Source organism: Fundulus heteroclitus, chromosome 23 (genome assembly GCF_011125445.2).
Source record: "Fundulus heteroclitus isolate FHET01 chromosome 23, MU-UCD_Fhet_4.1, whole genome shotgun sequence".
NCBI classification, from domain to species: domain Eukaryota; kingdom Metazoa; phylum Chordata; class Actinopteri; order Cyprinodontiformes; family Fundulidae; genus Fundulus; species Fundulus heteroclitus.
The window spans coordinates 15,548,770-15,563,456 of NC_046383.1; the positions used below are offsets into that span (position 1 = coordinate 15,548,770).

Here is a 14,687-nt window from a genome sequence, read left to right on the forward strand (position 1 = left end):
AGCAGACAGCGACCTGCGCTGGAGCAGGACGCCTGGATCAGGACGCCTGAATCAGGACGCCTGAATCAGGACGCCTGAATCAGGACGTCTGAATCAGGACGTCTGGAGCAGGACGCCTGGATCAGGACGTCTGGATCAGGACGCCTGAATCAGGACGCCTGAATCAGGACGTCTGAATCAGGACGTCTGGAGCAGGACGTCTGGATCAGGACGTCTGGAGCAGGACGTCTGGATCAGGACGCCTGAATCAGGACGTCTGGATCAGGACGCCTGAATCAGGACGTCTGGATTAGGACGTCTGAATCAGGATGTCTGAAGCAGGACGTCTGAAGCAGGACGTCTGAATCAGGACGTCTGGATTAGGACGTCTGAATCAGGATGTCTGAAGCAGGACGTCTGAAGCAGGACGTCTGAATCAGGACGTCTGAATCAGGACGTCTGGATCAGGACGTCTGGATCAGGACGTCTGAAGCAGGACGTCTGGATCAGGATGTCTGGATCAGGACGTCTGAATCAGGACGTCTGAATCAGGACGTCTGAATCAGGACGTCTGGATCAGGACGTCTGGATCAGGACGTCTGAAGCAGGACGTCTGGATCAGGACGTCTGGATCAGGACGTCTGAATCAGGACGTCTGGATCGGGACGTCTGAATCAGGACGTCTGAATCAGGACGTCTGGAGCAGGACGTCTGGATTAGGACGTCTGGATCAGGACGTCTGAATCAGGACGTCTGAATCAGGACGTCTGGATCAGGACATCTGGATCAGGACGTCTGAATCAGGACGTCTGGATCGGGACGTCTGAATCGGGACGTCTGAATCAGGACGTCTGGAGCAGGACGTCTGGATTAGGACGTCTGGATCAGGACGTCTGAATCAGGACGTCTGGAGCAGGACGTCTGGAGCAGGACATCTGAAGCAGGACGTCTGGATCAGGACGTCTGGATCAGGACGTCTGAAGCAGGACGTCTGAATCAGGACGTCTGGATCAGGACGTCTGGATCAGGACGTCTGAATCAGGACGTCTGGATCAGGACGTCTGGATCAGGACGTCTGGATCAGGACGTCTGAAGCAGGACGTCTGGATCGGGACGTCTGGATCGGGACGTCTGGATCAGGACGTCTGAATCAGGACGTCTGAATCAGGACGTCTGAATCAGGACGTCTGGAGCAGGACGTCTGGATTAGGACGTCTGGATCAGGACGTCTGAATCAGGACGTCTGAATCAGGACGTCTGGATCAGGACGTCTGGATCAGGACGTCTGAATCAGGACGTCTGGATCGGGACGTCTGAATCGGGACGTCTGAATCAGGACGTCTGGAGCAGGACGTCTGGATTAGGACGTCTGGATCAGGACGTCTGAATCAGGACGTCTGGAGCAGGACGTCTGGAGCAGGACATCTGAAGCAGGACGTCTGGATCAGGACGTCTGGATCAGGACGTCTGGATCAGGACGTCTGAAGCAGGACGTCTGAAGCAGGACGTCTGAATCAGGACGTCTGGATCAGGACGTCTGGATCAGGACGTCTGAATCAGGACGTCTGGATCAGGACGTCTGGATCAGGACGTCTGGATCAGGACGTCTGAAGCAGGACGTCTGGATCGGGACGTCTGGATCAGGACGTCTGAATCAGGACGTCTGGATCAGGACGTCTGGATCAGGACGTCTGGATCAGGACGTCTGAATCAGGACGTCTGAAGCAGGACATCTGGAGCAGGACGTCTGGATCAGGACGTCTGAATCAGGACGTCTGGATCAGGACGTCTGGATCAGGACGTCTGGATCAGGACGTCTGAAGCAGGACGTCTGAATCAGGACGTCTGAATCAGAATGTCTGAATCAGGACGTCTGAATCAGGACGTCTGGATCAGGACGTCTGGATCAGGACGTCTGAATCAGGACGTAACGTCACTGGAGGCGACGCTGGACAGACGCTGCTGGAGCTGCAGTCTGATCACAGACCATCAGAATGAGGTGATCAAGGTCCGGCGGCTGGAACTGAACGGCTGACGTTGCAGTTTCAGGTTGTCTCAGAGGTCTCTGCAGAGAACCTGCAGCCTTCTTCTAACGTTCCTTCAAATGGACTCGGGACCCGTTCAGCGGCTGATCGGTACCTCTCTGGGTCAGAACCCTGAGAGTGAAGTGTGCTGCTGCGGCCCAGCGAAGGGTTAAGCGTGTTTCTGGGCCTGAGTGGGTGCCGGCTCCACGCTTTCATCTCTGCACCTTTCCTGTCTGTGACGCGGCGCCGCTTCCTTGTAATTAGCTGTGGGTGTCGCGGGGAGGAAATTCCCAACTGCATGAGACGCTGCAGAGGCAGGCGTGTGGTTTCAGCGCAGACTTCTTGGACAGGTCCAGACCGGCCCAGCTGCTGCTCAGACCCGAGGCAGACTGGAGGTCCTGAAGAACCCGTCTTCCTCAACTAGCTTCTTAAAAAACTGATTTTCCTTTCCTTATTCGACCAAAATGCTTCCACTGATTCAGAATAAAGGATAAAATGAAGAGGGAACGTTCTGGGAGGTTCTGCAGGCAACAAGGGAACGCTGGTTTGGACCTTCTCAGAGTCATGGATGGTTCTGGCTGAGAGCGGGACGGATCTCCTGTAGAGGTCTGTGTTACTGCAGCCCTGCAGACGCCTCTGACTGAAGGCGTCCTGTACGACTATTAGGGATTTAGTTTAATGTTCTGAGCTGGTAGTTTATTAACAATTAAGGATTTAGTTCAATGTTCTGAGCTGGTAGTTTATTAACAATTAAGGATTTAGTTTAATGTTCTGAGCTGGTAGTTTATTAACAATTAAGGATTTAGTTTAATGTTCTGAGCTGGTAGTTTATTAACAATTAAGGATTTAGTTCAATGTTCTGAGCTGGTAGTTTATTAACAATTAAGGATTTAGTTTAATGTTCTGAGCTGGTAGTTTATTAACAATTAAGGATTTAGTTAAATTTTCTGAGGTGGTACTTTATTAACAATTAAGGATTTAGTTTAATTTTCTGAGGTTGTACTTTATTAACAATTAAGAACATAGTTTAATTTTCTGAGGTGGTAGTTTATTAACAGCGACTGTTAATAAACTACCACCACTGTAATAAACGATGATCTTGATTCCCACATTTCACTCATATCTCCAGACAGTTTTATTCTTCATTATTTGATCGATCCTTTAGTTTTTCAACATCAAACATCAGGCGCTGTCTGCAGGGTTTGGCCCAGGTCAGCAGAACCACATGAGAACATGTGGTTCTGCTGACCTGGGGGAAGGTGCTGCAGAACACGTTCTCACTGCAGAACCCCAAGGTTCTCCTCAGGAGGCCTCAGCCCCAGTCAGAACCTTCAGATGATCGTCTTGAACCATCTTTGTAGTTTGAAAGGCTTATTTCTCATGTTCTAAGGGAGTTCCTCATTTGTCTGAATCCAGAACCGCCGGACAGAACTTTGAGGTCAGAACTGAGAAAAGTCCAGATGAATATTTTGGTCGTGAAGCCTCTGAGAGTCCAGTGAGACCGACTCATCCCTACATGATCTACAAACTTCTCAGTGTTGTTACTCTGGAAGGACCAAGCTGATGGCTTAAGGTTCTACCCGTCAATCTCGACCCAGTTCTGACCCGTTTCCTTTCTCTGAGTTCTGACCCGTTTCCTTTCAGATGCAGAAACAGATAATTAAAGATGTTTAATAATCCGGTTCCCTCTGTGAACCGTCCAGATTATTCCAGAACGAGCCGTGATGAGGGTTAAAATCCAAAGGTCCAGAAACCCGGCGCTGCTAACTTCAACCAACCAGTAGAACCCGGGAGCCATGAGTCAGAACCATCCCACGGGTCGCAGGGGTTTTCCCGCCACGCAGCGCCTCAGCAGCAACTTCCTGCTTTGGTTCTGTGACTTCATCCGATCCGAGACAGAACAGAACCACCGGCCTAAATCGGTCCCGATCCGGAAGACATGGGATAGGAAATGCGGGACGTCCTCGCTGAGAATACCTGGGATCGGATCAGCGCCGGTTCTGAGTGGAGCATCAGGTGTTCGGGTTTGTTGGGACACGCAGAATCCGGGGATTTCCCCAGAACCCGCTCCAGAGTCCAAACGTCAGCAGACAGCAGGAACATTTCAGCCCAGATGGTACCAGATGGTACCAGAGGTCCGACCCGGGAAAGATGGGCAATTCTGCATAAACCCAAAGAGGGAAAACGGTTCTGATGTGTTCAGTTCTGCACAACGCGCCCTGCAGCGTCCAGCCGCAGGTCCATGGAACTACAACAGAACCATCCGGACCAGCGGGTCGGGTTCTGGACCTGAGGCCATGTGAGGCAGCATGGACACGCTGACGGTCCCATGTCCAGAACCGGCCCATTAACAGCAGCCTATGGGTCCGACAGCCGACCCGTGTTCTGACTGGACCCGGATGAAGCGAGCGCTCACTCCGGCTGAAAGGTCCAGAAAAACGAGGATCAATTCTTTCAGAACCTCAGCAGGAAAATCGGTTCTGTACTAGCGGAACCGGCCGGGTCCAAACCCGTAAACCACGACCCGCCTGGCGTCCTTTACAGAACCGACCAGCGGCCATGTTGGAGGATCTCAGAGGTCCGTTAGGCGAAAAGTACCAGGACAGGACGGGTTCTGACAACAGCATTTAAACAGAACCTCTCCCTCCTCAGAACCGGACCCAGTCTATTCATCATGTTTGATGCAGTGCAGCCAGCAGGGCATCGCCATCAGAACCATGAGGAACACCAGCCAATCAGAACCGTTCTTTTCTTCGGACTGAACCGGGTTTTTCTACCAGGGTGGATGGATTCAAGAAGCTCGACCCAAAACTAACAGAACCCAAAGGTTCTGATAGAAAACTAAATAATCTCATCACTGAGTCCAAACAGCCAAAGCAGCTACAGAAAGCTACGGGTCTTTGTTGTTCTGTCGGGTCTCTGGATCTGAACAGAACCACTGCCTGATGGATCCAGAACCAGACGGGTTCTGACCCGACGTCTCAGTTCTTTAGGATTAATGGGTTAAAGGTCTGAAAGAACCTGTCAGGGCCTCTGACATACCTGGAGGGTTCTGGTCCGCCTCAGCGCACCAGAACCTTGACAGTTACTCACGGGTTCTGACATCGGACCAGGACACCTGTGAACGGGTCAGTAGAACCGCCGGGCCCATCAAGTGTTCCTGACCCGGCCTTCTCCTGGTTCTGGTCCAGACTTTGGCCAAATTAGACTTTAAAATGACCCCAAATACACTTAGAAACATTAAAGAAATAAAAAAATAAGGAAATGATTTAAACTAAATATGGATAAAACGTGTCTTTCACTCCTAGGTTTGTTTTCTGGTTCTATTTTTCTTTATTGCTCTTTAAACTGTTTTGAATTGTGCTGTTAGTTTTAGTTTTATCTTTATTTTCCTGTACATTTTATATTTTGTCTCAGCATCTTTTCGTTTGTATTTCAGCTTATAAAGCACTTTGTGCACCTTATGGATTGTTAAAAAGTGTAGAAGTAAACTTTGATTGATTGATAATAAAATGTAAATTAAAAAAAAGGAATAATAACCAACAAATCTATGGACGTATTTGGTTTTCAGATATTTTGTGGCATTAATTTGAGTATTTGTGATAATTTGCTGTCTTCCGTGAAGCTGATTCTGTAACGGAGGAGCTGAGCGCCGTCGCTCGGCGCCGCGTGTTCAGGAAGGACTTCCTCCCACACAGGAAGCCTTACCTTCACCGTCGGGTAGGTCTTCCTGTTCTTCTCGCTGGAGGCTCCCGGCAGGCCGCCGTGAGACGGACCTTCACAGCCGTACCGGAACCTGAAGCCGCGCTGGAAGACACAGATCAACAGAACCGGTGAAGAACCGCAGGAACCTGCCGGATAAACATTTGTTCAAGCAACCGTCTGGGTTCATGGTTCTGCTGATGGCCCGGTTTGGGCCGAGCTTCAGCTGTCAGACACATGAAGATCAGGAGAAGATCAGGAGAAGATGGTGGTCCAGTCCAGGGCTGCCAGGCGCTCAGGTCCCGTTGCTGGAAAACCCGCCCACATCACCATCCCTCCTCCGCCGTGCTTTACAGCAGGTCTGAGGTGTTTCTACTGATCTACTGCGTTTGGTTTCCTCCATCCTGGTCCATCATCTCTGGTCTCCTGGTCCTTCCTCCAGACGTGGCCTCTGCTAACTTCAGTCCTGCTGCCATCTTGGTTCTGGAGAGAAGAAGCTTTATCCTTCAGCCCTCCAGCAGCCCGGCTGGTTCTGGGTTTTTCTGACTGATCAGACAGTTTAGCCTCCAGCTCCTCTCCTCTGAGGTCCCTGCTGGTGTCTTCCCACCCTGGTGGTGTGTTAGCACTGAAGCTGAACCTCTAAACGTCTATCAGGTCATTTAGAATAATCTAATTCACTATGCTTAAAATGCATGAAAACATGAGTTTTGCAGAATCCCCTTCCTAACATAAAACAACCCGAGGCAGACGGCTTCCTCTCTCTCTCTCTGCTCTCCTGTGAGTCTGAAGCATGCATGCAAAGAGAAGAGCGCATGTAAAGGTGTGCTTTCACCTGCTTGGGCTGCTCCACGATCTGCAGGAACGGTCCGTCCACTAGAAGAGAAGCTCAGAGTCAGTTACTGCAGAAAGCGTCTCCAGCAGAAGACCAGAAGGTTTAGGGAAACAATGAGAAGCTACTAGGAAGACACCAAGAGTCGCTGTGAAACGTTTTCATTGCTCTTCGTTTGCCACTCTGACATGTAAACCTGCAGCGTGGACACGTCCAGCCGCTCTCAGCTGATGATGGAGCATCCCATCAGCAGCAGAGCCTAGACGCTGCTCAGGTCTGAATGTGGAAGCTGAACGCCTTTAACCTGCGACACAGAGACCAAACGCTTCCTCTGCAGAATCAGAGGCACTTCTGCTGCTTCTGCTGCTTCTGCTGCTTTAACTCCAACCTTTGGTCCAGTCAGGCAGCAGAAAGGCCCCAAACCCGAAGGATGAGCCGGCTGCTGTTTGGACACGCAGCACAGAACGTAAGTTTCAGTCTGGCTCCTCGTTACCAGCAGCCTGAACTAAAAAGGCCGTTTGTTTCAGTTCTTTTATCTGAATCTGTGACCAAAGGAAACAGAAAATATAATTCATGTGGTAAAAGGTTTAGTAAAACCGGGTAAAACGAGGCTTTCTAACATGATCACTGGTTTGTTTCTGAACAGAAATATATATTAAATAATAATAAACGTGATGTCATCTGAAAAAGAATTAGATTTTTCATGATGACTTTATGCAGACTAGCATAAAGAGAAAAACCCTGAAAGGTTCTGAGTCCAGAACCCAGTGGAACATCACAACCAGAGGCGTGATAAATCGTTCACTGCCTCCAAACAGGAAGTGCTTCATCAGGACTTCCTGTTCACACGAACCGGTCGACTTAACAGGCTGCTGGTTCTAAACGGCTCCGCCCACTTTGGTAGAAACACTAAAATTGTTCCATCTGGAGGAGAAAGCCCGGAGCCACCAGGGCTCCTGTCCTTCTCCTCAAAGGAAGTGGGCTTCAGGCCAGGAAGCTCCTCAGACCTGGACCCACCAGAACCTGAAGGTCCCAGAGACCTCAGGAGGAAGCAGGAGAAACACCTGGCAGGTGTCGTACCTGTCCCAGTAAATCTGCTGCAGCTCACTTTACCTGTAATCTGCTGTGAGACTTTAGGACTGAGATTCTTTAAGATCCGTTTGCCTCCAGGTTTTAGTGCCCAGATGTAGGACCAGATGTTTTAAATCCAGCTTTGATCCAAATGCTGGTTCTGATTGGAACGAGCTGGAATGATGCTGTTCTAGATTATATAATCTTATTTCTTACATCTATCCTATTTAAAGCCTGCAGTGTTTAGCTGAACGGTTCTGGTTCTGTTCTCATCTCTGCATGAACCCGCTGCAGAACCAGCGCCTCTGGGCCGTTTCCACGCCACCGCCGCGTTGCTCGCTCGGCGCTGACAGAAAGGAGGAAGCGAGAGCCGAGCGACGCATCATGAAACTCCTCTTTCACTTTGCCTTCATTCATTTCCCCCAAAGATATTTCGTTTTGCCAAACAGAAACTTTCCGCTGGTTTCTGCCGCGCTGCAGCTGTGGACCAGAACCGTCTCAATCGCTCTAATCCCTGATTTTATCACTCGTTAGCGCTTCATCGCGCTTTAACGGCCGACCGGCGGCTGAACAGAGGCTTCTTTCACGGCGCAGACAAAGCTGCTGCTGTCTGACATCGCTCCGCTCTGCACCTTCTAACCAGAACCACAGCCACCAAATTAACATGAGAAATCGTTTTATGAGACATTTAATGGAGGAACTGAGACGTTTTTTTCTTTAAATCAGGCTGAAAATCTGAGGAATCTTTTAAACGACAGGTTCTCCTTCCGCTCCGCAGCTAAAGCCTCAAACGGGCCGAGCCGGCGGCGTCCTGGACCGCCTCGCCGTCTTTCTGGCCTCCATGTTTGCTGACAGGCAGAAACGCAGCAGATGCTGCTTCTGATTGGCTGACAGCTCCTCGGGACGCCGTCACATGACCACAGATGGCAGGTCGCTACTTTTGTCTCTGCTTTAAACTTTAAGTAATGAGAAAATCAGCAAATGCCTAAATCGTGATAAAAAATGATCAATATAAATTAAATATTGATTATTAAATTAAAATAAATGATAATGATTGCAATAAAACACTAACAACTAATTAAAAATATGTTTTGAATGTAAAGTTAGTGAAAAAATACTGATAACAATAAATAAATTCATCATAATACAAAACACATAAAATTATGATAAAATTACCTGATATTTAGATTCTAGACATTCTACAAAGTTTGATATAAAACAATAAATATAAACTAATTTTTAAAACGTGAATATTCCAGATATTTTCTGGACCAATTGTGCGTATCGCCGTCCATCACATCAGGATCTGCGACCGTAAAGAAGAGCGCCGTGACGGTCAGCGTCAGAGCTGTTTGGGTTTAATGTGCTGCGGTGTCTGCCGGTCCGGTCCGGTCCGGTCCGGTCATTAACCTGAACTCCACGCAGGTGTGGAAGCTGAGCGCTCTCACCTGACTGCAGGGACGGCGTCTGAGGCATCACGGCGAAGTGCGGGAACTCCAAGAACGGGTCAGTCAACATGGTGTCGAAAATCTGCAACAGACACAAAAATCAGCCGTGGACCGACCCGGAGCTGCAGGTGCAGCAGAACCCAGAGATGGTCCAGCAGAACCCAGAGATGTTCTGCTGGAACATCTCTGGGTTCTGCTGGACCGTCTGGAGCTCCCAGCAAAACATTTCATTTGTTTTTATAGCTGCAACTTCAACGTTTTATTTAGTGAAATCCACCCGGTCCTGATTTGGTTGTTCACGTGCAGCTTGGTCTGACGCCTGGAGGTAAACGCCGCTCCTCCTGGGTTCTCCAGCTCCTCCTGGGGCCTCCTGGGGCCTCCTGGGGCCTCCGGCTTCTCCTGCTCCTCCTGGGGCCTCCGGCTCCTCCTGGGGCCTCCAGCTCCTCCTGGGGCCTTCAGCTCCTCCTGGGGCCTCCAGCTTCTCCTGGGGCCTCCAGCTCCTCCTGGGGCCTCCAGCTCCTCCTGGGGCCTCCCAGATGTGTCTCCAGACCAGAAGGGACACGCGGTCCCTCCAGGGTTAGGACTGTAAACCTCTAAGGAGACATCAGGAGGGCGTAGCTGGCTCCTCCTGATGGAGACGAGCAGCAGCTCCTCCTCCATCCCTCAGGAACACCAAGAACCTTAGAGACCCTGTAGACCTGGAGGAAGCCCTCCACTCCTCTGGCAGCCAATCCATCAGGGAGGAAACCCACGGAGTCGTTTCATCTCCGTCTCCTGAAGATGTCCAGCAGAACCAGGACGTCAGGTACGGCTGCTTCCCTCCACCTGTGCAGGTGTATCCGGCGGTTTGACGCCGTGCTTCCTGTCCAGTTTCATCGCCTCATTGCCGGTTCAGACGGAAACGTTGCAGACGAGGCTGCAGCCCAGAACTCAGCAACGGATGGATATCAACAAATAAAATGAAGCTGATGCATCAAAATCTCATGTTTCCCTTCATGTCTGACAATAAAAGGAATAATTCTTTATTTTTTGTCCAACTTCTGCGTGTGACGCAACGACCGGCAGGTGAGCTCACCTGGTTGGAGGCGTGGAGGTAGTGCTCCTCGGCAGCCATCGTATCTGCAGAGATCACAAACGTTCCAGTTAGAAAAAGGCTTTAAAATCTGCAGAAACAAAAACAGCCACCTGACTGAACGCCTCAGTACTGTGCAGTAAAACAATGTAAATAAAGGTTTAAACTTTATTTATCTGCAGCTTCCTGTTTGGTGTAGTCGTCGTCTGCAGCAGCTTATTAGTGTCAAAGGTATTTATCGGCATGCAGACGCTTTCCTGGGGCTTCTGGCTGTGACTCTTCAGCGGATTCAAAGCTGCTTCCTTTTTAACCACATTTCATTTTTACTAGAAACGTGTTTTTAGCAGCAGCGTCGGCCTCTTTAGCCTCGGGAATTCCTGCAAACTGAACGACTTTAGTTCCACAAAACTGAACGACTCTTCCTGCAGAGTTTAAACCGTTTCCGACTTTGATTAATCATTCATCAGAGAGAAACGATATTTCATTAGATTAACTTTATTTCCATAACTCAAATGCAGCTCAAAATGCAAGAAAGTCCAGTATAAACTTCTGCGTCAGAATAATGGCGTCAGGATGATTAAAGAGATTGTTTATCTAAATGAAATCAATTGTGGTTTGTTTTGTCTAGGATGTTTATCTCAGACTTCTAAAGAGAAGAATCCATGTTGATACTTCATGACCTTTAGAGCAATGAAAAGTAATGTTAACTTATATTTTTTAAAGTAGATCCAAAATACAATAAAAAAGGGAGACCGAGGATGGAGCCTTCGGGTATATATGGATACACACATGAGAAATCATCAGAATTCATATTTAACAGAGATATATTTTATGTCACAACAACTATATTCTGGGAAGAAATAAACTGTAACTAATTACAGATTACGTGCAAAAAAACAACTAGTTAAGACCTTTTTAAAGACTTTCTACAATGCTTGTTTACTTAAACTTGACTATTTTCTAACAGCAAAGATGCCAATTATTTATTTCAGACGTGATATATATGAGGCTATGGTTATATAATTTTCATATTAAGAAAAACTTTAATTACATTTTTCATTAATATACAAAGAATTATAATTGGGGAATATAATAACTAAAAACAAAATAATTTCATTATAAGTGATAAATTATGACGCTGTTGTCCTAACAGCAAGGATTTTTATTTAATTAATAATATTAACAGCTTTTTTTCTTCCTCTGACACCTGATGCTGTTGAGCGGCGCTCGTCCCCGCATTGCTTCCTCCGTGAACGCGCCTCCGTGTGCCTTAGCTCCCGGGCTAACAGCTAACTACCCACCCGTGGGACTACTGCTGTTGTTTCCTCCGTGGAAGTGACCGCCGGTGAAAAGGTGAAACACGGACAGAGAAGCAGCGGCATCGCGGAGGGAGGACCGGCGCCGGAGCTCCAGCCTGGCCGACGGTCGAGGCTGCTAGCCGCTACCTGTCCCCGCTGCCCCGGGAGCGAGCATCGGAGGTTCTCACCAAACTCTGTTCGAAATTTGCCCAATTTAACAAACCTCCAGAATTACGCTAATAAATATTACCTGCAGGACTTTTTTTGCAATCACTACAAACGAGATAAGGTTATCATTAATACGGCGTGTGTTATAACAAGATAATTACATATTTTTTGTCCTCACACACATAAATTCATCTGTCACCAGGAACAACCCAGAGTTGAGCTACACTAAGAGTTGAAAGTTTAAGCTAAACTAAAAAAGTTTATTTGGATGAATACCCGCCGAATTAAACGTTGCACATCACAGAATTAAAATTCGACTTTACGCCGCTTGTTTAAGCCCAATAACCACGTTCAGGGTTTTAATAAAGGAACCAGACGGTGCTAAGTTTAAAAGTTACCTGGCTAATAAGGAAGTAAGCAGCACAACAAAGCAAGCCGAGCTGTACCGGTCCTGTCCGGTCCAAGGAGCGGTTCTGACGCCAGGTTCAGACCCAGCGGGTCTGTTCACTGTCGGTAATGTGTAGTGAACATGGTGTTACCTGGTCGCCTCGCTCAGGTGGAAGTCAGTTTGAAGTGTGACAGTTGGGGCTCGTTCCGCTTCACTTCAGCTCACGCATGTCCGTCATTATTTCCTCCCCACGCAGAACCCGCAACCCCCCCACAGACTGGCTTCAGCTCCGGGACACCATCACTGCTCACACAGACCCGAAACGTTTCATCCAGCCGAACCCAAACAAAACCGAACCCCCCAGGTGACACCGAGAATAAAGAGAGTGGAGTTCCTTCCCCACTGGAAATTCCCCCCAACGCTACACCACAGAGGGCAGCAGAGAGACAGGAGGTCTCACTCTGACGCTCATATTCACCACAGAGGGCAGCAGAGAGACAGGAGGTCTCACTCTGACGCTTAGATCCACCACAAAGGGCAGCAGAGAGACAGGAGGTCTCACTCTGACGCTCAGATACACCACAGAGAATAGCCAGCAGAGAGACAGGAGGTCTCACTCTGACGTTCAGATACACCACAGATGGTAGCAGAGAGACAGGAGGTCTCACTCTGACGCTTAGATCCACCACAAAGGGCAGCAGAGAGACAGGAGGTCTCACTCTGACGCTCAGATACACCACAGAGAATATCCAGCAGAGAGACAGGAGGTCTCACTTTGACGTTCAGATACACCACAGAGGGTAGTAGAGAGACAGGAGGTCTCACTCTGACGCTCAGATACACCACAGAGAATATCCAGCAGAGAGACAGGAGGTCTCACTTTGACGTTCAGATACACCACAGAGGGTAGTAGAGAGACAGGAGGTCTCACTCTGACGCTCTGATACACCACAGAGAACATCCAGCAGAGAGACAGGAGGTCTCACTCTGACGCTCAGATCCACCACAGAGGGTAGCAGAGAGACAGGAGGTCTCACTCTGACGCTCAGATCCACCACAGAGGGTAGCAGAGAGACAGGAGGTCTCACTCTGACGCTCAGATACACCACAGAGAACATCCAGCAGAGACAGGAGGTCTCACTCTGACGCACAGATCCTTCACAGAGGGTAGCAGAGAGACAGGAGGTATTACTCTGACACTCAGATCCACCACGGAGGGCAGTAGAGAGACAGGAGGTCTCACTCTGACGCTTAGATACACCACGGAGGGCAGTAGAGAGACAAGAGGTCTCACTCTGATGCTCAGATCCTTCTTGCATCCAGCAGAGAGACAGGAGGTCTCACTCTGACGCTTAGATACACCATGGAGAGCAACAAAGAGACAGGAGGTCTCACTCTGATGCTCAGATCCTTCTTGCATCCAGCAGAGAGACAGGAGGTCTCACTCTGACGCTTAGATACACCATGGAGAGCAACAAAGAGACAGGAGGTCTCACTCTGACGCTTAGATCCTTCTTGCAGCAAGGTGTTGCCTTGTGATGGACGGCACCCTAAGAGTATCTTAATCAGGGAGGATTTCTCGAGGGAATTAATAATAGCAAAAATATGAAATGATCCTGAATAAAAATTGGAAAAATGTACAAAGAATATAGTACAGAGAAGTTTTTATATGCAGAAATGTTCTCAATATTAAATATTTTAGAAGAAATGGAAAAGGTCACAGACAAATCTATCCATAAATAGAATAGACTAAAGAGATGATTCAGTGTTTTCTGTGTTGTTCATGATGATGTCAGCATCAGAGCTTAAATGGTCGTCTAGAAGGTTGCTGGTGTGATGCCTGTGAGCTTCTCATTTCCAGGCTGGAGCTAAAAGCAGAAAAAGACGCGTTGATCTGCAGCAAACAGCCTCAGAGTCGCCGCTGGGCTCCGTGATCCAGGAACCAATTCACCTTCAAGTCTCTGTTCTCCTCCCAGAGCTGAGAGGACGGAGGAGCTGCTCCTCTCCGTCTCTCCACCTTTTTTCTCATTTCATGTCCGTCGCTTTGCCACATCCAGCCTCTATATAGCAGCAGGTGATGCCAGTGAAATGCTGACAGGTGAGAGCGCGTTAATATCAGATAGATGGAGTAAAATGAGCAGAATGGAGCAAACATGACAAGCAGATCAACGAGATGACAGAAATAAAAGGCGTTCAAACCTTTTGATGCTGTGTTACAATTAATTTAGTTAAATTTCATCATGATTTCACAGATTTCTTAATCCAGTTTAATTGGTTAACTTCTCTCCATTAATTACCAGGAACGCATTGGTGTGGTTTTGTACCATCAACCAATCACAGCTCTTAAAACAGACACGCCTAGCAACGGGGGTCACCCACACCTCCTCACTAAGACAAATATTTCTGTCGTCTTCTTCCTGAAAGTCGCTCTCAGCAGCTCTGAGGATATTTGGGAATACGAGTGCCGGACTTTAACTAGGCCATTAGCTTGATTATTTCTGTTTTTCAGCCATTTTGCTGTAGATTTGCTGATTTTCTTCACATCTTTGTATTGTTTCATGTCCTGTGAAACTAGGGGAAAAAAACGGGACAAAAATCTGGTAAAAAAAAAATTAAAACTAGTAGGAATACAACTAGAATGAAATATGAATGTAAAACAAGATAGAATAAAATTTACAAAAACCAGAACAAAACAAGGATGAGAAAAA

At 48.2% G+C, this 14,687-nt stretch overlaps 1 protein-coding gene across 3 annotated transcripts in view; it reads right to left on the minus strand.

The window, feature by feature from the left end:
• nfkb1 (nuclear factor of kappa light polypeptide gene enhancer in B-cells 1) overlaps window positions 1–12,419 on the minus strand; it is a 35,188-nt gene extending 22,769 nt beyond the window's left edge. For 2 of the 3 annotated variants that reach the window (XM_012858274.3, XM_021314018.2), the window contains exons 1-5: window positions 12,131–12,419; window positions 10,129–10,172; window positions 9,054–9,135; window positions 6,538–6,578; window positions 5,712–5,810 (exon numbers count right to left, since the gene is read on the minus strand). In XM_012858274.3, the coding sequence (XP_012713728.2) occupies window positions 5,712–5,810; window positions 6,538–6,578; window positions 9,054–9,135; window positions 10,129–10,167 (261 nt within the window). In that variant the 5' untranslated portion in view covers window positions 10,168–10,172; window positions 12,131–12,419. The other variant, XM_021314019.2, reaches the window with a different exon arrangement.
• Window positions 12,420–14,687: the final 2,268 nt, after the last annotated feature.